We start from the raw sequence: 25,304 nt of genomic DNA on the forward strand, positions 1-25,304 counted from the left end.
ATACTGAGAGGGGGTGTTTGGAGAACATGGGTTTTGCTTTTGAAAACAAAAGCAAATGCCATGGCAGCAAAAACGATATAATTGATTGTCGAACGCCTCCTAACTTTACCTAATGTAAAAAACCGATACATATCGGTGGCCGGTGGCCGGTGGGTGTTTTGAGCCATGTCTCATCTCATGTATATTCTCTACATAATATCTGGTGCCTAATCAACTGGACTGGTATTGTAATGTTTGTACGTAATTGTCCATATCTCATTACGTTTTTCTTTTTCGCAGATAAAAAATAAAAATTATTGATAATTTGAAAGTACATGAATAGACCTGTTCATGGGCCGGGCTTTTACTCTTCATAAATATGATTTTGTTAGGATCGAGTTCGAGCCCGGCTCGACCAACAAGCCTATAACATGGGCCCAAGCCCGAAGCCCAACCTAACAGAAGAAAGAACTCATTGCCGATGACTATGTTTGTTGGTGTTGAGTTCGCGTCTTAGAGAGAGAGAGAGAGGATTCACGAGACGATGCTCAGTTTGTGGTGAGACGATTTTGATAATGAAAAGAGGAGTTGGTTCACGTCAGAGAGAGAGAGAGAAAGAGAGAAGACTCACCGCCAGTCTACCGGAGTTGTTGCGCCGGTGAATGTCAGTTTTGCAGCTGCTTGAGAGTGTGAGGAGGATGTGAAGAGAAGAGAGGTTTGGCACTAGGTAGTTCAGCTAACAGAAAATGTGGAAAGAGATGAATGAGAAGGGTTACTTAGGACATTGGGGTTTTTTGGTTTAGTCTATAGGTCAGGCCGGGCCAGGCTATTTTGACAAATCCCAAACCCGGCTTAAATTTATTGTAGATCGGGCTTTTTGGCCCAATGTCAATCCCGAGGGCTCATTTGTGTGTTTAAGCCCGTCTGGGGGTCGGGTCGGGCCACCCGACCCATGAACAAGTCTATACATGAAGCCCACAAGAGTCATATATAATATTTACATCAAACTTGCTAAGAATAGTAGGCAAAGAGATGAGCTAAAATATTCTGATCTCTAGGGATATGTTTTGCTTGAAAGTTCTCAAATTTAGTGATATTGTGCATTATTGTTCTGATATGCATTTGAATTATCCAATTGCCAATGTTTGTTCTTTCCTGAATAGCCTGTATAACCTGCGCATCAGAGAAGAGAGATATATATATTTATAACTTTCTTGATTTGCTTTCTCCAGTCCCTTAACAACTGCCTTGAATTCAGCATCTTGACTTCCTTAAAGTGCAGTGAGAGTTCCTGATGCAAATAGTAAATAATTATCATGAGTGGCTATGGCAAAAGCTGCACTTGCACGATTTGATAATGGATTAAATGATCCACCAGAATAAATTTTGAGATGTTGGGAATCTATGGGTACCAACTCTCTTTGCAGGTTTTTTGATCCCATGGAATCTTAGGTCCATATCTCATTACTAATTCATTAATTGTTCAGCTCTTTTATTATGTTCCAAGGGGTTGTTTGGCTACAAATCAAATTATATGCGTAATATGCTGCTCATATAGCCAATTAAATATTAATTTGTATTTGGAGTTAGAAAAATGACAGCATCATATTCATACCCACCAGAAGATGCGTTACAGAAACTAGACTAGAGCGGAGCCACCTATAAGCTTATGCTTATACCCACTTTTTTTCCTGAAACTTCATAATTAATACAGATGTTATATTTATGGTCTGCCAATTCAGCTGTCAGTGAATTGGGCATTACCATTGATTTCATCTCCAAGCCCAAGCCCAAGCCCAATGTCAGCTATCAAGTCAAACGTGTAAGTGTAAGTGTGTCACTGTGTAAAGCTTAAACAGGTGTTAGGGGCCGTTTGATTTGATAATGGCTGAAACGGATGATTTGTCTTTTGGTGGATAAAACATTAAAGCCTGAAAGGATATAGTAACAATCCGATTTCAGTTTCAGCTTCAGCTTCTGCTATCAAGTGGCTCACAAGTCACAACCTCCTTGGTAGCTTTATTCACATGAAGACAGACAGTGCAATAAGTGATTCAGTTCATCTCTAAGACAGACAATGCAATAACTCATTCAGTTCAGCTACTACAGGCTACAGCTATTGTCATACCATGATGTCTTAATCCTTCCTCTCCCTCTCTCTGTCTTGGGTGTGAATGCAAGCCAAGCCATCGAATATCTGACTATTTGAGCTTGGTTGTTGGTTCACAAAAAAAACCATATTCGTGGGTTCGAACTTAATTGTGAGCCAAACTTCCTATAAAAAAAATTACATTTAATATCTTTAAGTTTTGAGAAATTGACTTACACTGCCTCTATTATATATAAATTGTCTTAAAATACCTCATCCCCAAGTTTTTTAACAATTGATTAGATCTTCTCTTTTGGCTATCATCTATTATCAAAATATTAAAAAAGATTATTTTATTCATCATTCTTCTTTAAATTTTTAAAATGAAACATTTGAATAAACTTATATCATATATGAATGAAGCTCTCTCAACAGCAAAACTGCAACACCCTACTTAGAAGTTTCCCCTTTCTATCTATATTCTGGAATGAAGAGAAGCCGAGAGACATTTGTTGTTAAATTACCTTGTTTTAAACAATTTCATTTCTAGTTGACGTTGGAGGTGTAACAAACAATTTATAGTGTGGAAATGAATCAACATTGCAGACTCTAGAGAGATGTATTACTATACTGAGAATAAGATAACACAATGCCCCTAGTATTGTTTATTTGGTAATGGTATTCAGACATTACATTTGATAAACCGGTAATAACAAGATTTTTAAAACTGGACCCAACAGGAACCATTTTATGGTCTGGTTCCTAGGTTGAACGATCCAAATGAATGATCCACTCTGATAGAAAAAATAAAAAAATAAAAAACAAAAAAAATTGTTGTCCAGATCGATGATTTGACCACCCGATTAATAATTTATTGACCAAATCAATGGTATTTGGTCAAAAAATCGATTTTGGAGTAAAACAGAACCGGTCCCTATTTTTTCTAGTCCGACCGTTCAATCTGGTCCGATTTTAAAAACGATGGACAAAATTATGGTTGGTTGTTGTTATTTCACTTTTTTTAAGTAATTCTATGGGTTACCTATGGGTAGTATTATCATGTTCTAACTGTGGGGTGGGAATTGAAAAATAAATCAAACAGCTCCGATGAGAGGATAGAGAAAGAGCTTTTACATTATGGGCCTTTGGATCAACAAAGCTGAAATCCCAAAAAACAAAAACATGTTTTGCAGATTCTAGTTGGTTGCAACCACGAAGAGGTGGGGGGAGAGAACTTCCTTTATTGACCTATTGAGCTTCGTTTTGAAAATTTGAAGAATAATAGAGGCAAAATCAACCACAAAAAGGGTAATATTGGGATTTAATGTCATGCATCACATGTTAGCAGATTGTGATAGAATATTAACAAACGTTAATGGCAAGGGAGGGTTTAGTCAATTATGAAAAAGCATAAGGATACCTTAAGACAATTTCTAAACAATAGGGGTAGAGTAAATCAATTTCCTAGGAATGATTTAGGAGATTTGTCCTTTTAATTATGAGACTGTTTAGTTGTGTTTGGAATCAGTGTAAAACGTCATCGGTGTAACATTGAACCATGAAAGTGAGCGTTGCTTTTTGAAAATAGCGATGGATGGAAGAGTGTAAAGTTTTATATCGATAAAATTGATGCAGCTTTTACATCAAATATCAATGTAAAACTTTAGAGGTGATGATGTTTTACATTGATTATCGACATAAAACTCCACTCCATCCAAACGCACGCAAAACTGAATCAGAGTGGAGTTTTATGTTGATAATAATTACACCCTTTTCCAAATGCCTACAAAACCGAACTGATGTAAACGTTTTATTAGGAATGACAACAAGGCGGGGATTATATTCCCCGTCATCCCTAATGGAGGTAGGTTTCTCATGGGGACTTGAGTCCCTAAACTTTTTTAATTAACAATATATTTTTTAAAAATAAATTTACTTAAAATAATGAAAAAATTTAAAATTAAATAATATTTTAAATATATATGACAATTGGACACTATTAGATGCTATTAGGTGCCACATAAGCTAAATAATAAAGGAACATAAAAAAATGAGTTTCTCCCAATAGATAACTTTCACACAAATGGGAACAACATTTATTTGGCCAATGTTTGGAACCAATGCCCTTTTATTAAAGAAACAATGTCACATATAAAATCCATTTTTTTGGACTACGCATTGGAAATTGTGAAAATGTATGATTTGAGAAACTTTTTGGTGTTTTCTCATTTTTTACTATTGATAGCAACAACATGCTACGTGACATCGAAAACAAAAGACTATATGGCAAGTTCACATTAGTGCCCCACAATGCCCCATAGCACATCCCGACCTTGTATTGAGAACATCTCCCGATAATAAGTACGGGAGATGATGAGACATCATCGGGAGATGTTCCCATTTCCCAATACAAGGTCGGGATGTCTGTGGGGCGCTGATGTCAACTCCTATATGGCAGCAACATGAACGATCCCAAAAAGAAGCATTTTATGAGAAAACGACGTGCCAATTTATCACACCCTTTTCCCAAAAAAACAATTCTAAACAAATGATTTTAATTGTGTTTGGAATCGTAGACATTTATTGAATAAATATTGTCACAGGCGCCACTTCATCATTTCCCCCATTATGTGAATCCGTATGCATAGGGACATGCAAAAGTAGACTTCGGTTTATATGTATGCCCATGATTGAGAGAAGCTTCATTTTAACACTTCTCTCAACAAGTACGTATTTATTCTCGTTTGCTGGTGTAGTGACTAATGACACTTAAATGTCAATAAAAGGATTTATCATTACTTTTTTCAATGATATAGAAAGAGTTTTGGTCGATCACACCCAAGATAAATAACACCAGATTCACTACCTGTTTGTCATTCCGATTGATTGGTCAAACGTTTCAGATATCATGACTTTTCCACATCATAGTCGAACCAAAAATTTTAATCAATAAACCTCCTCGACTCCAAACACATAATTTGATTTAAAACATATCCTTCGTGTTAAACAATATTTCAAACTCATCGCGAAAACACTAATGTGGCGCTGAACTATCACCATTTTTTTAATAAAACCGAACACCATCTATTTATCTTTTTTATATATTTTTAGCTTTAAAAGTTGGATTAGTTATTGTCTGAGCAGTGAAAATATGCGCTCGGATTTGGTATCTGGTTGACCCTTCAGAAGGAATTCAACCTCTGATATGAAAGTCTGAGGATTGTTGTGGGAGTGGACTGTATTGTATATAATATAAACTGCTAAAATTGGGAATTGGGGAGGTCCTCCTCGGTCCTCGTTGAAATGTGGTTCACTGTGTTGGGATATGAAGCCAAGTGGCGCCTTTAGTCTTGCGTGTGTGGGATACGAATTATCATTTTTGATTTCCACTGTCTTCTATGTTTGTTCTGTTTATCTGAAATTTGTTAGATTCTCCAAGATAGGCTCGTACATAGATAGATAGATAGACAGAGGTTGCGTGGGGGTGATGGATGCGGCGGTGTCGGAGTCACCTCCTTGTGTTGCAGACGACAACCATGGAGGTTGCCATGGAGATCGACGAAGATGGCCGGCAAGGTCCTCTTGGCCTCCAGGTTTCAGATTCCACCCCACCGATGAGGAGCTCCTTCTCTATTATCTCAAGAGGAAACTCTGTCGCCGCCGCTGCCTCAACCTCAACCTCATCGCCGAGACCGACCTTTACAAGTGGGATCCTGAGGATTTGCCCGGTACCGACCCCTTTTACTCAAAACTTAATCTTTTACTTCTTAGCTGCTCAAAATCAGAACTTTTTCCCCTGAATTTTCACATTTTAGATGAAAGCAAACCCTTGAAGTTTTTGGGTTTCTTCTGTTCAATTGAATGAATGGATGGGTGGTTGCTGGAAAATGTAGGGCAATCCATGTTGAAGAGTAGGGATAGACAGTGGTACTTCTTCAGCCGTAGAGACAAAAAGTACCTGAACGGTCCGAGATCCAATCGGGCGACTGTGAATGGTTACTGGAAAGTAACAGGGAAGGTGCGCAACATTATTTGGAACTCCCGGACTGTAGGCATGAAAAAGATCCTGGTTTTCCACAAGGGTCGGGCTCCGACCGGCCAACGAACCGACTGGGTGATGCACGAATATACCATGGACGATGAGGAGCTCAGGAAATGCCAGGCGTACTCTGAGGTTTTTACTTTTTACATCACCCTAAGTTTACACTTTTGTTCTGGTTGGGAGCTCTTATTTTGCTTCTTTTACCTTTCCAAACTCCGATTGTTCTTCTCTTTTTGGTTGCAGGAATCTTATGCTATCTGTAAGGTTTACAAGAAGAGTGGACGTGGCCCAAAAGTATGCGAGCAGTATGGGGCGCCGTTCATGGAGGAGGAATGGGACGATGACGACGACGACGACGAAGATGATGATTCTAATAACCCAGTTGATGAAAACCCCACCAACCGAGAGGGTGTGGGGTGCCAATTGAATGAAATTCCTTCTGTTAATAGCCCTCCAGTATATAATCAATGCCAGGACGAGAATTTTAGCCAATTATCATACGAGGCTGAAGAAACAGAACCTGGGCAAGCCAATGGTATTGCTCAAGAACCCACTCAGGTAGGTCAATCAACTAGTATAAGTGCTTGCATGTGTGGTGTTTTGTTAAATCTAACTTATTTCTATTATTTGTTGAAAAAAAAGAGAGTATTCCAACTTGTACACAGTACTTGTATTTAGACCAATTAAGTTGTCAAAAGTTATTTTAGATCTGCTGCCATTTCAATGTCAGGTAAGTAGAAGACATTGATCCAGTTCAGTTCTGTTTTATATGCTCAATAAATAGTGTTATGCTAGTAAAGAGGGGCAATGTCAACGGAGTTGTAAATTTTCTAGTCAGCGTATCCTGAGGATTATTGGTTGCATTGGAATTTCTACAAATTAAGATAAATTAACACCAAAAGAGATTACAATACTTAGACACTATGTTGCAATTACAACACCCTGATTACCAGTACCATTACATGTCAAAGAGAGAGAACGGACAAGACATATGGAAAGAAAATGCATACTATTTATGAGAGTTCAAATGTTATCTCCTCTAAATTTTTAGTGTTTATTTCTATTTCTTATTAAACAGTAACCTTATATGCTCTGCAAAGGGAGCTTCTGCACCCTCACCATTTTATCCAGTATTTGGTTATATCTTTTATAGGATCTATCTTCTTCATCCACATCTTTTTGGTTCTGCTACTGCAAAGTGATCTCAAGGAGATTGATTCCATTGTTGCTAGTATAGGATTGTTATGGTTGCTTTCTGATGTTTGCTGTTGAATTGGTAACATCTGAAAAACTATTGCCACCATTCAATGTGCTATTTCCATGATCAGAACTTCACAAGATACCTTCTGAACTTGCGGTGGCTGCGGTCATAGACTAAAATGTTATATTTAGATCCCATGGCCTCTTCCAGTAAATGTTGTAACCAAGCAAATGCTCATACCCAAGTTTGGCTGCACTGGTGCTTTGTTGTGAGTTCTCTTTGCTGATATGGAGTTGGGTGTCTACTTCTTTGGTGGAGATAGTAGCACTGTGGACCCACTATACAACCATTCAGGTTTACCATGGGCTCTTTAGATAAGTGGAGAGGTTAGCAAAGTATAAAACGTTTTGGAAGGATCCTTGGTGTAATGACTCACCACTGGGAGTTCTATTCCCGGACCTGTACCAGGTTGCTTGCTAGTAACAAGGAGGCAACTGTAGCTGAATCTTACACTATAGCAGGTGATTGTCCTGTTTGGGCACCTGCATTTAGGAGGAATTTTAATGATTGAGAACTGAAACAGATTTCTGGGCTGCTTTCTCTGGTTTAGGCCCAGAATGCCAACCCTCATGGGCTGGATTTGAGGGAGTGGAAGTGGCATAGCTTTGCTGTCTTTTCAGTTACGTCATTGTACAAAAGTTTGGTCAAAGGTGGAACCCGTGATTTCCCTCACAAAGAAATCTGGAGTACAGTGGCTCCCTCAAAAGTGAAATTCTTCATCTGGCTGGTGGTGCTGGATAAGTGCCTCACCAAGATTAATATGCTGAAAATGGGTATAGCAGTGGACAATTCCTTATGTCTTTTACGTGAAAAGGAGCAAGAATTAGCCTGTCATTTGTTTATTCATTGTGATTATACCACCAGGGTTTGGTCTCACTTTATGAAGGCTATTCAGCAGTCAGGATACCGTCCTTCTTCTGTTCTTGACCTGTTGAGGGGTTGGCATGTGAAGGATATGGACGATGTAGGCAAGGCAATATGGGCTGTGGTACCAGCAGCTGTTATTTGGGCCACTTGGTTTGAGAGAAATGGATGGATCTTTGAGCAGAGAAAGAACCCAGCAGAAGATAAAATCAAACTCTCTTTTGGCTTAACCAAGGACCGGCTTTTGGTTAGCAGGATTTGTATTGGAGAGTTCAATCAGTTGTTTTTGTCATATAGATTTTTTCGGCTGTTTTCAAGGGGTAATGTATGGAATCTCTTTGTATTTGGCTCTTTATAGTTATTTTGATATGTATTACAAACAATACAATGCCTTACCTTCTTAAAGTAAAGAAAAAGAAAATCATTTTTCTCCAACTTACATGTAATTGTATTGTGTATTGTGCTCATGCTGATAATTTGTATTGTCTGCAAATACCTTGGAGAAGAGACATTTCTCAAATTCCTAAAGTAGTTCTATTTGCTGTCAATTCATAAACTCCTATGAGCACTGTTGAATATGAAACTAATTAACATGAGCCAAAGATTGTTGCTGAACTTGGTAAGCACCAATTTTATGCCTTGCAGCACAGCATGCCAGCTGTACTTTCTTTTCTATTCCACTTTGTTTCTTGCTTTGTTTTATTTTTCAAAATTGAAGCTTTGCATCACATCACACATGGAGCTTTGGTGTCCACCCATAAAACATGCTGGCGTATTGTCCAGTTGTGTAGAACATTGGGTCTCAATTATGAATGACGCTGATAATAAACTGGACAAGGTTATCACCCAGGATATGTGACACCTAATAATCAAACATTAGTGGCATGCAGGGGTCATCACCTCTCCTCGTGGTGTCTGTGTATATTGTTTCCCAGAACTGCAAACTGGACTGTCCACACAGTTCCTAGTAATTCAAGTTCAGCTATGATTTTATTATATAACTGATAAAAAAATGATTTTATTATATAACTGATAAAAAAATGATTTTGTTATATAATGACAGTCAAGGAGTCCCTCAATTTAGTTAACTGTTAACAGGCTGAGTTCAAGGTGATTTTTACATGATCAAACTGTTAGGGCATATGCCTAGTAACTAGTCCATTTTGGAATAATCTGAGCCTAATGTATGAACAAAAAGTGAACTTGCATCAATCAACCCATGGACCACATAGGTCCAAGCCCTGGAGCTGGTGGTACCCATGCTTCAATATGACCAAGTTCTATGAGAAAGATGTTTTAGAACAGATTAAGAAGTAAGTATCAATATCACTTTTCTTCAGTTAATAAGAAGGTTAACACTCACCACTTGCTAGAATTCAGAAAAGAATATGTTGGTTAATGATCTTCCTTTATGTTTGCAATGACTCAAAGAAAGCGGTTGCTTTATGATCTCTATGTTTAACTTGTTTTTGGCAGAGGGTGGAATCAGTATACCATCTCTTCATTCGTTTTTATCTAGTTAATGGTTTTTTGGAATTACTTATTCAATTGCCCCTTGTGATGTGTGTGACTTAGCATGTTGTTGGTTCATTGCTTAACCTTTCAAGAGGTGGGAAAACAAATAGTGACATGTTAGTTTATCCATTCTCTGAAGGAGGATTGGAGGAATTGATTTCTAGTTTCTTCTAGGGCTGCTGTTTTTGGGATATGATCTCATTAAGCTAATTATATCAGATTTTCCCGTCAGATGACTGTTTTGGATGACTCCAAAAGGGATCACAATAGATTTAATTGATTCAGAGATGTTCATTCCCTGATGTCCAGATTGGCTAACTCATTAAACTGGTTGCTTGGGTCAGTTAGTTCTTTGGCTGATGACTTTACCAAATCTGGGGTTGTATTTGTGCACATGGGCCTCTTCCTTTTTAGGCTTTATCTATTGTCTGGCTGTTGGGTTAGATGTCTTGTAAGCCTATCACCACAGGAAATACCTTCTTCGATTTTTAATAAAAATCTCTGTTGCTGATAATAAAAACTGAAAAAAGAAAAGAAAGAATTACAGAAGAGAGTGAACCTTATATAAAGATTCTTTATGCAACTTGTTGGGCCTGTATGAAGGTAATGGAACAACCAAGGGTTTAAGGACATACAACAACTGTAAGAAGAAGCAATCTGTTGCAAGTTGAAGGGGATAGAAGCGCTAGGGGTAGACCAAAAAGGACATGGTTGAAGTAGCAAGAAACAATTTAAGTGCTGATAATTTAACAATGGACATGGCACTAAACAGACGGAATGGAAAAACAGGATTCATGTAGCCAACCCCATATAGTTGGGACAAGGCTTAAGGACAGAGAACTCAGACGAGTTGGTGATCAACAGAACATGGCTGATTCAATAATGGACTTTGATTATAAGGGAGCATGGATTCTTTCCCCAATGTTTGTCCCCATCATCCAGGGTCTTGATAGGGGTGGGTTGGATATGGGCCTAGCCTTTGTTGTTTTTTTGCACAAAGTAGCCACTCTTAGACTTAGGTGGTGTTCGGTAGCGCTGAATGGAGCTCCAAACACAGAATTTTTTGCTTTTTAGTGCTTGCGGTCGTTCGGTTGAACCTCCAAACTGATCATCCGAACACTGAAATTTCCTCCAAACTGTTAAGACGTTGATCTACCTCTGAGCGCATTCGGAGGCAGCAGACGAAAATGGTTTTCCACCCATGCCCTTTGATAAAAAACCCAACTATTCATCTTCTTCGTTTCGAACCATTAAAAAAATTAGAGGAATACAAACTGTGACTGGTGACCAGAGATTAGCAACCAAAATTGCAAATCAGATTGAAAACAATGAGCTTCCGGTGACTGGCAACTGACAACTGACAACAAAAATAACAGATTGGATTAAAGACGATGGGCTTCCGATGACTGGAAACCAAAATCATAGATTATTAGACTGACGATTATGGGCTTCTGATGATTGATGATCGGCAACTAGCAGCAAAAATCGTAGATTACTAGACTGAAGATGATGGGCTTTCGGTGACTGACAACTAGCAACCAAAATCACAGACCAGATTGAAAACGATGAGCTTTTGGTTACTGGTGACTGGCAACTGGCAACCAGAAACACAGATTGGTTTGAAGATGATGGGCTTCCGATGACCGGACTGACAACTGGCAACCAAAAATGCAGATTAGATTGAAGACAATGGGCTTCCGATGGCCAGCGGCTGACAACTGGCAACCAAAATCATAGATTATTAGACTGACGGCGATGGGCTTCTGATGATCAGTGACTGGCAACTAGCAATGAAAATCATAGACGGTGGCTCTCTCCTCTGTTTCAACCTCTCTGCCACCAACTTTAGCATACCTTATCTAAGAACCCCTACCAGTACCTGATCAGCAACCAAATCCGTCGTCTTGGTTAAAGACAACCTTAACATCAATGTCTAAGCACCTTTGTTTCAAGTGTCAAGAGGTTGAAGACAACCTCTTATATCATTAATATCATTTTATAATGTTTTATAAAATATTATAATAATTGTTCAATTAATATTTTATATAAACATTATTTTATAATATTTTATATATAATATTATAATATTTCAATTATTTTGGTTTATTATTATTTAAATAACAATTTGATGGGTAAATTTGTAAAATACAACTTTTTCAGATACCACAACATTTAGATAACCGAACAACTCCACTGTATTCAGATATCTGCAAAATCAGAAAAGTAAATTCTCCACTAAATGTTTTCAGAGCTTTTTCAGAGGTGTTTTTTTGCTTTTCAGACTTTGGACTTCAGATTTACCGAACACCGCCTTAGTCTTGCATTTTTGCAGTGGTCTGCCCAAGATTTCAACATTGCACTAAACAATGACCAATATAGATCCTTTCATGATAGGTGGATCCTTTGTTTTTTTTTTGTTTTTTTTGGTAGATGGTAGAAGTATAAATTACGTATGTATTCCTTTCACTAGGACTGAAAAGGAAAACCACCTATGCAAAATATACAAGTTAGTCAACATATATGAGAAATCAGCTATAAATAGTAAATACACTACATGGAAAAATGGGATTTTATTTAATGTTCCATAATTGATGCCTGAAAGTGCCAAACCTCACTACCATAAAAATGGAAGGTCGTTAATAGAAAAATGTTAGTATTCTTTTTTAAATTCTCATCCTTAGCTTACTCTAGCTTTGATACTGAAAGATGAGAAGCAATTCTCTCCAGTAAACCAGATCAAAGGAAAAGAGAACAGATTCTGAAGAATTCTATGCTTAATTCAGAAAGATCAAATGGAAAGTGCAAAATCAATTTAGTAATACCCCATGGTGTGACTTTATTAACATCAGATCATTACAGAGAAGTGAGAAGCAATGCATTGGAACACAAGGGACTGGTTCTTTGTTTTCATTGCACAGATCACACATATTTGAGATGTTTATTCTTAAAATCAGATGACATATTGTAAGTTAGCAAGATAAGCAGTGTGCATCTATCCCTCCCCAGACCCCGCATTGGCAGGAGCATCATACACTGAGATGCCCATATATCAAGATAAGTAGCCATACAAATCTTGGTTGGATGTTCAGGAGTCCATATGTAGGAGTACAGGAGGAAAGTCTTTTATCTGTCAAGAAGAAAGCACAAACAAAAGACCATGTAGAGAATAGAGATGGCCAGTAGGGTCAGATCTCTTCTCCCGTTTATCCTTCCTTCAAGAGAGAGGTTTATTTGGGGCTGCTATCATACATATGGTGATACCTTATCACCGTATTCTGTACACCTTTTTTATTTTAACAAAATTCTCTTTATTCTTAAAAAAATGCCAAAAATCCGACAAGTCCACTTCCCAATTCTTGACATTTCTTCCAAACCTGAGGACCTGAATTGCATGGCCATCCATTAAAAGCATCTTCTTATCACCTGCTCATATGTATAGCTGAACAGTAGAAATTAAGGATAAATTGTCAGTTATAGTAGAAGTCTTAATCAGGGTGGTTGTATATTTTTTGGGGCTATACTGTATATCTTTATATTGGACAATGATGGGTAAGTTTCTCTTTTCCTATTTCATAATTGCCTTATAAAAAATTCCCTATTTCACAAATTAGTAAAATTACCTAATTATTGAAAAGGAAAAAAAATTACTTTTAGGAGAACTAGAGCTTTCATAACAAATGTTATAGCATTATTTCAATATCCAATAATTCCAGGGTGATGAAACAGAACAGGCAAATCATGGTTGGAATTTGGAACAGGAGGATTTTTGAACAGATGCACTTCCAAGGAGAAAAGATAATTAACCTAATTGTCGAGGATTTTAGGGGCTGGTTAAACATGAATATTCTTTTTAAAGAGGATGTTTTATCTTCAACTATTTTGAAAGTTGATTTTTTTTTGAGGGTTCTTAAGGGTGGTCATTTGTACAGTGAATGGACATACTTGGTTACCTTTGTTTTGATTAATTCAATTTTTACCTTACCTGTTCAAAAAAAGTTCAATAACCTTAGTTTCGTCCAGGAAACTTTAGGATGATAAGATTCATAGCTTGGAATAGATTTGACAGTAAGAGAATTATCAATGCTGGAAGATGTAGAAATACCAAAATTTCAATTTTCAAGAGAACATTTGTTCCAAAACCAAACTGATACAACAAGATACAAGGTTGAGTCTTGCTTGTTAATTGTAGGGTTGAAAGGTATCTTGTGCAGTAATGGAGTTATCAATGCTGGAAGATGTAGAAATACCAAAATTTCAATTTTCAAGAGAAAATTTGTTCCGAAATTAAACCGATACAACAAGATAGAAGACTTTGAGACTCACTCATAAATTGCAGGGTTTAAAAGTATCTTGTGCAATTAGAAAGCTCAACCAATGCCACTCTACTTTATCATCTTGATAAGTGTCATTTATGGGGCTGATTTCTTATTGTTTCCATTGAATGTGTATCTATGTGGACCCATTTTCACTCTCTTGAAATTAACTAGATGAAACATCAAATGTGCATGGGTTAAAAACCACATCAAGGGTAGGGTGCCAAATTTAAAATTTTCATCAGGTTGTCTAGTTTTAGCGCATTCATGGTTGTTAAGGTGATACTTGCCAAAAAAAATAGTTGTCAAGGCAATTTTGGGTGTTATTAGGGTGCCTATGTGATAAGAATTTTATAAAATAAAGAACTAAATTATTGCGAGGTCCGTCATGTTATATACCATTCAGCATGCATTTTAATTGAAAGAATAGCAATTGTCTTTATTAAGAACATTAAATTTCCTCCCAAAACATGGCAAATCATCATATCTAAAAGATAAAAGTATTTTAAATATATTAATTTCAATATTCTCAAAAATAATACTAATATAATAAGTGTTTAATAGAGCAATTTCATATCAATTAGCAATTAAAGAAGGCTATAATTTTATATGGTAAAAATTTAAGATAGAAAGTAAAAGAGAAAGAACAAGTGGTGGAGCTACCTTTTTTGTTTAATGTGGGAGAGATAAAGAATAAGAAAAAAAGAAATCTCTTTATACTTTTAATTTTTTCTTTATTTTTCTCTTCTCAAAAGCCTTCGATCTTTTAGTTTTCAATAATAAAACTTTAAAACAAAGTATAAATGATACATATAGGATATAATAGAAAATTAACACATATTAGTAAAATTAATGTTTTAAAACGTGGAGGCTTGACACGAGGTGTTCCAATACCTAGAGGCATGAGGTGTAGTTCAGAACGTAAGAGGCGTAAGCCTCTTGAAGGACCCGAACACAAGGAGGCGTAAGCCTCCTCAAGAGGAGGGGGTTAGAAGGAAGAAGGGGAGGGAGAAGAAGGGGAAGGGGAGGATGAAGGGGGAAGAAGAGGAAGGAGGTATCTCATTTTTTCTTTATTTTTAATAAAAATCTTTTATATTAAGAAGAATAAAGATGCATAGCACTAGTTGAAAGGGGGCAGGGGTGGGGGGTTTTGGGGGCGAAGCCCCTTAGCTGATGGGGCCGAGGGCATACCACTTTCTTTCCCCTTATCTTTTCTTCCCTTCCCTTCCCTTTTCTCTCTTTTTTTTTTTCCTTCTCTTTCTTTCTTTTTCTTTCCCTTCCCTTTCCTTTCTTTTATTTTCCTTTCCTTTATTTCCTTTTTTCTTTTTCTTTTTCAATCTTTTTATATGATGTGTGCATGAGGCGTACGGCTTTTGCACTTGAGGCATACACCTCAGAGGTGTCAGCGCCTCTGGCAAATGCCTCAGGGCATTTTGGGTGTGCCTTGCCTGGAGGCGTTCCTCCAAGCGTATGCCTCCCACGCCTTTTAAAACACTGGTAAAATGTAGTGCTATGAATGATATTGTAATAATGTTATTTTTGTTGCCTAGGATGGCATCTTATCGCCTAGCACTTTATTGCTTTAAGTCAAGGTATTTAGGTGATGCACCCAGCCAACGGTGCCTAGGTGACAACTTGACAACCATGGGGGCATGATTTATGCATTATATTTGCAACAAGAATACTATAGATAACTAGTCTTTGTGGTTTTTCACTAGGAAAGGCATAGATGGCAAGTGAAATGTGATAGTTGAGAGTGGTTATTTGTGAGGGAGGTGGTAGGCAGGTAGAATAACCCTAAATTATAAGCAAGAGAAACTTTAATTTGTTAACATACATAAATATGTCCATACTTGGTCTGCAACATTGTGATTACCATCTGAGCTACTTATCTAAGGAGCATTATTACACCGAAGGAAAACTCTAACATGGTTTACAAGGCACCAAGATGAAGCTAGGCAACAGGGTGACACCTTGTCACCCAGGCGCCTTCTAGACGATGAGTTTTTATGATAAAAAAACAAAAATCATATGGTAGTTCCCTAGATCTCATAGCAATCAGTAGTGCACTTTAATGAATAATTACCATAATCATATCAAAACATAGAGAATCAACATTTTATGGGAAGAAAAAGTATAAACCTCATATCAGAACATATAAGAAGTTCTAAGACTACGTCACCAACATGTCAGTTGAACCCAAACAAATAAGAAAATATTTTAAACCCACAAAATGAATAGTTTAATTCAATACTATCTATTGTAATATTATTATATCATAAAATAATCTATTGTAATATTATTATATTATAAAATAAAGTATAAAAATATTATGTGTGCCTTACAAAAATATGTAGTCAATTAGGTGAGGCGACCCTCCAAGGGTTCCTTGTTTACCTGTGTGTCACCTTGACAATTATGAACTCTAAGAATGCATATTCTAGCCAATTTCACTCTTGAACCTTTTATTTCCCAGTTAGAGCAAGCAGCTTTAGCCAAATTTGACAAGTAAGATTACAGTAACATATCAGGCCCATGACCACTTGGAAGTATTTGGAGAAATGGACTCATTGGAAGGGCCTTATGTCTTACCATTCAGTGAGACTGAGATCTACCCAAGGAATTTTATGATACGAGTCAAAAGTAAAATGAATGGATGAATTGCAAACACGTGGTTTCTTGACATATTCTCTAAATACCATAGATTAGTTCCTGTGATCTTCATGACTCAAAACTCAAAAAGTAGAATAGATGGATGGATGGCAACCTGGTCTTCTGCAAAGGATATTAGATGTCCTTAATCAAGTATGCAGAAACCTCTTTTCCTATTTAAAACAAAGCTATAGTAGGAAATTATTGGGCAGTGAATCATGGTGGAAAACCTTGACTATGAAGGTTGCCCATTCAGGAACTTGTCATTTTATAATGGAAGTCAATGGTAACGGGAAGAGCTTATGATTAACTTCGTCAATTCGTATGAAATTTGTGGGACGATTGGCTTTGTGGTAGGGAAGATATCCTTGGTGCAAATCAAAACAATTGTGCTAGAAGGGTTTCATTGAGAACATTAAACATAGTTTCAAGAGTAATTTTGCTTTAAATCAATATATATGTTATGCAGTATTGGTTTCCCAATCTGCCCTATCCCTACAAGTTGCAGATTTTATTAGGGGCTTTGCATATTAATATGAAAGAAAGTAAATAGAAGAACAGAAATGGAAGGGAAGATAATGTATATTTTCTTCTTTATCGACCTTAAAAAAAATATATATTTCACTACTTTGCCCTAGACTTTGGTTGGAGTCTCAAATAACCAAGGAGGGAAGCAATAGGGTCCTACAACCATTTACAAGGAGCTATGGTACTTGGACCCTATACTGAAAGTACCATGCCAGGTTATAACTCTATATTCTGCATCCATTAAGTCTTTATGACACTACATGAATGTGGTTTATAACTTTATATGCTGGATCCATGAAATCTTTGTCCATTTATTCAAATCCCAAAAATGACTATGGAAGAAATGCAAATGTGGAGATGGATGAGGTGAAAAACTAGGACATGGTCATAAATGAACTCATTCTAAGGAACCTAGGAGCAGCTTCAATAGGTTATAAAATGAGGGAGAGTAGACTAAGATGTTTTGATCACGTGCATAGAAGATCATCTAGAACACCATAGGAAGTGATCTGTTGCATGTGGAAGAGGCTGGAAGAGCTAGGAGTAGACAAAAAAGGACATGGGTTGAGGTAGTAAGAAATGATTTAAGGGCTCATAATTTAACAAAGGATTTGGCACTTAACAGAATGGAACGGTGAAGTAGGATTCATGTAGTCAACCCTATAATAGTCAAGACAAGGCTTAGATGATGACGATGATGGTTACATGTCTAATTAAGTCAGTATAAACTCCATTTTTTTTGGTTTTTTTGATATTATTATCAAAAGAAAATGAATGGAATATGTATCAACTTAATGAGACATGTAACCAACATAGATACTAATTACTACGAAATAATATTGCAATTAGAAGTTGATATTTGCATATGTATAATTCCCAATTAGGAATGCTATTTAACCTCATGCTTCCATGCTACATGGACTTCGAATACGAAATACATGTTAAATTCTTTAATTGTCATGGTACAAGTTGATTTATGCATTCTTTATTTGTTGAGATTTTCGTTTTTATATATTCCAATAATGGAGTGAGTATTAAAATAGCTTTGGGGCACAATTGTAATCAAATATTTCTTCTTAAATGCACAATGTATCCATATATTTGTAAGAATTTCTTGACCAGTCTTAGCCATGCCCCCATATCCCAAGACTTTGGGATTAGATGGATCCTACTTCCAGCCAAATGCCTGCTTTAACAGCCATTAACACAGGAGTAGTACACTATCAAGATCATGTTCTCTGGAGCTGTAGAACTAATCCATCTTAATTGATACATGAAAAAGTTTGTAGCAATTTGTAAGACTTGGAGTGGACAGATAAAAACTGGGGGTGAGTTTGATCCCCCCCAATTCAACCATTTGACTATTCAAATAAAAGTTTTAAGTTTTTAAGGTGTAAGAGGAATGGTGTTATTTTAGGTAGAAAAATTATTTTCAGGAACTTTAATATAATATCAACCACATTGAGGGGTCTTTCTTGTAATTTTTAGAAAATTTTAATATTATAGATAAAACTTCTCAGTACAGAGAGAGAGAGAGAGAGGCATGTTGTATTGTTAGACCCAAGACTTTCCTTGTTCTTTCTTCTCTTTTATCTTTCCCTTCTCTCTATCTTATTATCCACAATAAGATTGTATTGGATTGAAAAGAAGAATTTATTGGTGACAATGAAGTCAGTAGTGATTGGATCTACTAATCAACTTAAGATCTGTTAGCTAAATTCCTTTTGTGTCTTGAAAATTTATTCTTCTGCTACAGTTCATTATTTGTTGTGTTTGTTTTCTTTCAATCACTTCATGTCTTTTTGGTATTTTGGGATTTCTACAAGTTTTTTTAGTTTGGTCTTCATATACTTAATCTCAGCTTTTCTTCTTGTGGTTCTTGTTATCACAGCTGCTTTTACTATAAATAGGAAGATGTGATTCTACCATAAATAGTAATTACAAATATTACTTTAAATAGTAAGTTTGAAGTTCAGTATAAATAGTAATTTCATTTTACTAATTTTTCCTTCACAAATAATAGCTATTAGCTACACCATTCTTTGATCACCTTATTTTTTATTGATTTTTGGAGATTTTCAGGCAATTTTTATGCCTAAATAAGAGTTCTAAAGATATCTCCCCAAAAAGTCAACAAAGTCAAAAATTTTGATTTTTTTTTTTTGTCTGGTTGATGCTTCCCTGTCTATGTCTAACATGCTGTTTAGGATTTTTTCTGATCTTATAAGTTTCTAGGTCCAACAGTTCAAGTTTTGTGCCCTTCTGAAAAATTGAGTGCCCCCTATTTCTCATTCTCTATATTGGTGCCAGGATAGATTTTAAATATAGAATTTGTTGTGAGTGAATACTTGGCAACTATTAGTGTTGGACAGCTGTCCAGCTCATAGATACCTGAGTCATTAATCTGTTTTTGGTTTGCAGTTAACAATCCATGTCTTTGAAAGAACCCGGGTTTTCTAGGGATAGATAAATACACACAGACACATAAGGTAAAACATGATAAAAGTAACTTAAGTTATTCTACAACTCATTTAAGTTAATCCACAATAGCTTTTGCTATTATCATTATCATCATCATCTTCTAAGCGTTATTCCAACTATATGGGGTTGGCTACATGGATCTTGTTTGGCCATTCTGTTCTGTTCAGTGCCATATCCATAATTATGGTATGGACACTTAAATCATTTCTTCTTGCTTTCACCCAAGTCCTTTTCGGTCTATCCCTATCTCCTCTTGCCCCTTCAACTTGTAACAGATAACTTTTCCTAATAGGTGTTGTAGATGGCCTTCTATGCATGCAACTAAAATCATCTTGATCTGCTTTCTCTCATTTTATCACCCATTGGTGCTATTCCTAGATTCCTTTGTATGACTTCATTTCTATCCCTGTCCTTTCTAGTTTTACTACTTATCCATATCTAAGCATTCACACTAATTCTTTAGACATGCTGTGTCTTTAACTGCTCAATACTCTGCCCCATGCAGCACACCTGGCCTTACAACAGTTTTATAGAATTTTCCTTTTGGCCGAAGGGTATTCACCTACCACATAAGACTCCGGATGCACCCCTCCATTTTGCCCATCCTGCTCTATTTCTATAAGTGACATCCTCCTCAATCTCTCCTATGTTATGAATTATTGAACCAAAGTAATTGAAGAGGTAACATTGAGTTATCTCCTGGCCTCCAGTCCTAAGCATACCCTGATATGCTCTCCTATCATTATTAAATTTACATTGCATATATTGCCTATTATTATTAAAAAGCTTTCGCTGTATATGTATCATTAATATTTGTTTAATGATGTAATTAGTTTACTTTTTATTGGGTGCAATATATAAAGTTTTAAGGATATAGCATTGTTGCTATTTCATGTTCATTTTTTTTGACTGGTAACTGTAAACTTTATTATTTCATGTTCATTTTGATTCTTATCCTCACCTAATGGTGTTAATGGAGTATGGGTTGTATACTTAGAACTGCCTTTGCACCCCTAAAATGTATAGATATCAGTAACAAATAGGATTATTGTTTCATTTAGTCAATTACTAAGATGTCTTCTTGCATGTATATGGTGGATAACCATAAAATTGGCTGCACATTGTCAATCCAAGAAAGCCAATTAGTGATTACTTTTGAGTCCCTTCTTGACATGTACTTGTGATCACTTATATGTCTTGTATACGCACTCACTTCTCATATAGACTTGTAACTAGGCAAAGCTTCTCATTCCCCATTGTTAGCATTCCAAGTTTTATTTGTTAGTCTTGACCATTCTCCAAAACATTTACTCATGAATAAGCAATATATCAATTTGATTCACCCTCAATGGACAACCTTCTTGTGTCTTGAAATTTTGTAGAATCATTACTGCATTGCTTCTGCTGCCTTCTATTCTTTATTAGACTTACAGCATGCGAAATTATAAGAAGCAGGTTATACTTTTCACATAGTTTTCTATCTTAGTCCTTTAAATTCATTCTCACCAAGGTTCTCCTGTACCCTAATTGGTAGGACATATGCAAATAGAAGATACGTTTCTTATTATACATATAAGAATCAAATGGGGATAATCAATAAAAATTTAAATGGGGATATGAAATTTAAGTTATTAATGTTAACATGGGAAACAAAAGGATCTGTTTGGTTCGAGGTTGGAATTAGAATCGGAATCGGATTGGTCTATTCCTCCTGCCTGTTTGGTTGAGATGAGAATTGAAATTGGAATTGAAATAAGCTGGAAAGGATTCTCATTCCCAAGGGAGGGGGAGGGAATGGCCATTCCCTTGGATGAATGCTATTCCACCAGGAATGGGAATGGGATTTCAATTCCTCTCAACCAAATGGTTGGAATCAGAATGGATCATTCTGATTCTGATTCCAGACCCCTATTCCCACGAACCAAACGGACCCTAATTGGAGCAGTAGAAACGAAGTAAACACATGAACTGATACTAGGCTATTTGGTAATATGGTGTTCATGGGGGTAACAAAAGACAGAAACAAGGAATTTATTGAATGATAGAAAGTTAGAAACAAAGCCTTCTCTCAATGGAGGGGTATATAAATGTGTGCTTATATCTATTATATAAGTACTATAGTATCTTTTTAATATGACATACTATGTACGTTTTATTTAATAAAATTGTTTCTTTTATTGTGACATACTATCTACTTAACATGGTAACATTTGAATCCTTCCAGAGTTCTGTGTCCAACCTAATTTAAGTATTGATGCCCTTATGTCAAGTCATGCTTTTTACTGGATTGTAGGAACTCTATTATGTATGAAGCTTTTAATTGCTTAATGACTGAGGGCTAATTCTTTCTCAATTTAAGGCATATTTCTCAAATTTGTAATAAGAACCCGTTAACCAAAGTTGGGGTTCATAGCTAATTATGTTACTATTATATTTTATTACAATTATGAAATAATAATCTCAACATCTGGAATGCAACTGAAATGCAGTTGAAAAGGAAGTTAAACCAAATGGAGGGAAAAGTGTCAAGATTGAAATATGAAGAAGGTAATGAAATTTGTGAGTTTCAGAAGAAGATAGAGTCCCTGAGTAAGCAACTGCAAGAGAAAGCAGATGGAATTTGTGAACTTCAAAAGAAGATCGAGTCAGAAGGTAATGAAATTCGTCGACTTCAAAAGGAGGTGGGGTCCCAAAGGAAACAATTGCAAGAGAAAGCAGATGAAATGGAGCATCTGGAAATCCTGAATCGAACTCTTATTGTCAGAGAGCACAAAAGCAACCAGGAGCTTCAGGAAGCACGTAAAGAATTGATTAATGTAAGCATCTCTTGTCTTATCCAACCAAAGAAATCTTTTAGGGCATGCAGCTTACTTACCTTGATATACAGGGTCTGCAAAACTTCATTAATGGTCATTCTGTAATTGGGATCAAACGACTAGGGGAGCTCAATGAAAAACCATTTCGAGATGTGTGCCTGCAGAAACTTCCATCTGGAGGCTGGGAGATCAAATTTTCTGAGCTATGCTCATTGTGGCAGGAAAATATTAGAGATTCAGAATGGCATCCATTTAGAAAAATCAGCGTAAATGGAAAACTTCAAGTAGGTATCCAGTTTGAAAACTTGTTAAGTTATGCCATCACCATTCAAATTTGAGAAAATGGATATTTATGAATTTTGGATGTATTTGTTTATAATATCCTGTATCTGTTGAGGGTAACTTCTGAGCATGCAGGAAATAATAGATCTTAGTGACAAGAAACTTACAGAGCTGAGGGATGAGTGGGGTGAAGCAGTATGTGAAGCTGTGGTTACAGCATTGTTGGAGATAAATGAATGCAACCCAAGTGGGAGGTATGCAGTTTGTGAACTTTGGAACTATAAAGAAGAGAGGAGAGCTAGTTTGAAGGAGGTCATCCAGTACATCCTGAAGCAGTTGAAAAATCTCAAGGGAAATGATAAGCATCAAAGGGAATGACAAAATCTAGGTGAGTATTCTTATCTTGCATTCTGTTTTTGCAAACCCCAAGATGACCTAAACAAGCAGCTAAATAGCTTTAAGTTATAGAACTGCGTACTAACTGTTAATTTCTTTTTTCATGCTCTTTCTTTCCTTTGGCTTTTTCTTTGGCGTTCAATTTGACCTCTGTTTTAGTTTCATATGTAAACAATATAATCATCGGCAAAATAGGCTTGAAATTTACTGGCATAAAAAAGATTGAGGAGATAAAGGTATATGCTAGAAGGCACTCTAAGGTGGTATTTGATGATACTGAACTCTGATATCTGAAAAGCACAAAAGTTCTGAGAACATTCTGATCACTCTATGGTGGCCTTCGTTGCATTGCAATTCATTCAAGTTGGCTTCATTGTTAAGGTGCTTCTTGATTAGGATGAATAGGGATAAAGCACAATAAGAGGGATCTTTGCATGTACTTGAGAATGGCATGTATGGTGCTGCAATGCATCCAACTTATTTGTTTTGCCTGAAGAGTAGTTGGTTCTTAGGTGTTTTTGTGGGAAGAAAAACCATTTTGGTAGGTTTCTTGTCTTTCCATATTTTAGTTGCCTAGGAAAAAGGGAAGCATGGCTAATCCACTTGGTTAGCTTTTCCTTTTCTCTTTTGCATTTATAATTGTATATAACCCTTTCATATATCACAGTGTAAAGTGTACAGGGCACAATTTAAGGTATAGGCAAAAATTGGTTCAGCCTTGGATACATGCAGAGACCCAACCCATGAAAGTATATAAATATTGAACTGCTGGTGTGTTGGATTATATTTCATTTCTTTTTGAAAGTGTAACTAAATATTACCTTTCCCTACCTTGTAATCTATGTGGTTTGCTTTATCACTTAACTGCTGCATTTTAATCAGAAAAGAGGAGCCTGAGGTGTATTGCTTGGCATCTTCCTTATTGGATGTTTGAAGGAAAAACTGCTAGTTGAAAATGGATGTCAGATTCTGAGCCATAACTGCGAAGTGCTGAAAGGGAAAGAACTTGCCAATTTATAGAAATGTGGAACTTCAGACCAGCTTTACAGAATGAGCACATGCAAGGAAAGAATACATCCAGCACCACCAAGCTAAAATATAGTTGATTTTTTTCCTGGGAAATCATCACCTGTTGTACGTTTTAGACTTCAAGAGTAATCTAACTTCCCTACTGAATTGGTGGGGATACCATTGCTGATTCTTGTGTTTGTTTCCACAAGGTCCTTCCCCTGTAAAGGTTGTGAGGACTGAAGACGAGCGTTTTCTTCTCAGGTGTCTTGTGCAATTAAAGGACAGCCAAGGTCCTGTTTTCTTGTTTATGAGGGGTTGTCAGATTGTCACTGTGAAACAATATTGTGGAAATAAATTTGGAGTAATCTAATTGGAAGTAAAACGGTCATCTCCTTGCCAATCCTGACAGAATACCGTCCACTTTCTCTGGTCGCATCTTCAGTCATCTTAAATTCTTAATAAACCCATATGTCATTAATGTAACAAGGCATGATTTCTGGGGGTTAATCCTCAAAGTTGCATGAGATCTCCCTAGAGAATTTTCAGGATCAAAAGTGAACTTGAATGGATGAAGGCCGCTGTTACATATTTTGACCAATGGGATAATGAAGAAAGGATCACCTTTGCCTCTTTAAAATATGGTCATCGTAGAGGCCACCTTATCCCCCAGGTAGGCATGGAAGGCTATTCTTTGGTTTGGAACTCTTCAATTGTTGGTTTGATAGAAGAATACAATTGGGTTTACAAGGAATTTCATGGATCAAAAGGTTGGGGGATCTTCTTTATCTACCTTGTCTGTTTCTGGTGTCGATCTTGCCTTTTCGAATTCCTGCCCACCCACACATGATCCGATCCAAGGTGCATTAGGCTTTATGGCCTTGTCCTGGTGTGATCTGCGTCCCTTGGTTGTAAAGTAAATGATTATGTTTTGATATTTTCTTCCTTTTCTGAGCTCAAGGCACAACTCTCCAACAGTCAAGAGACACACACGGAAAAAAAAGTTGGCAAAATTGGCACAACGTTCTCTTTTTTTGTTGTTACTTTTGGGCGATAGAGTTGCTTTGAGAGCTTTGAA

The 25,304-nt window shown here is 36.5% G+C and overlaps 1 protein-coding gene across 1 annotated transcript; it reads left to right on the forward strand.

The window, feature by feature from the left end:
• The first annotated feature begins 5,068 nt into the window (after positions 1-5,068).
• On the forward strand, positions 5,069-24,611 carry LOC148870903 (uncharacterized). Its single transcript, XM_088967431.1, has 7 exons — positions 5,069-5,796; positions 5,962-6,242; positions 6,354-6,668; positions 22,214-22,540; positions 22,612-22,824; positions 22,958-23,210; positions 24,101-24,611. Exons 1-6 carry the CDS (start codon positions 5,556-5,558, stop codon positions 23,198-23,200), a joined length of 1,620 nt encoding a protein of 539 aa, XP_088823557.1. The 5' UTR covers positions 5,069-5,555; the 3' UTR covers positions 23,201-23,210; positions 24,101-24,611.
• The last annotated feature ends 693 nt before the right edge of the window (positions 24,612-25,304 follow it).

Source organism: Nelumbo lutea, chromosome 2, assembly GCF_056320005.1.
Source record: "Nelumbo lutea isolate HS-2025 chromosome 2, American lotus-T2T, whole genome shotgun sequence".
NCBI classification, from domain to species: Eukaryota; Viridiplantae; Streptophyta; class Magnoliopsida; order Proteales; family Nelumbonaceae; genus Nelumbo; species Nelumbo lutea.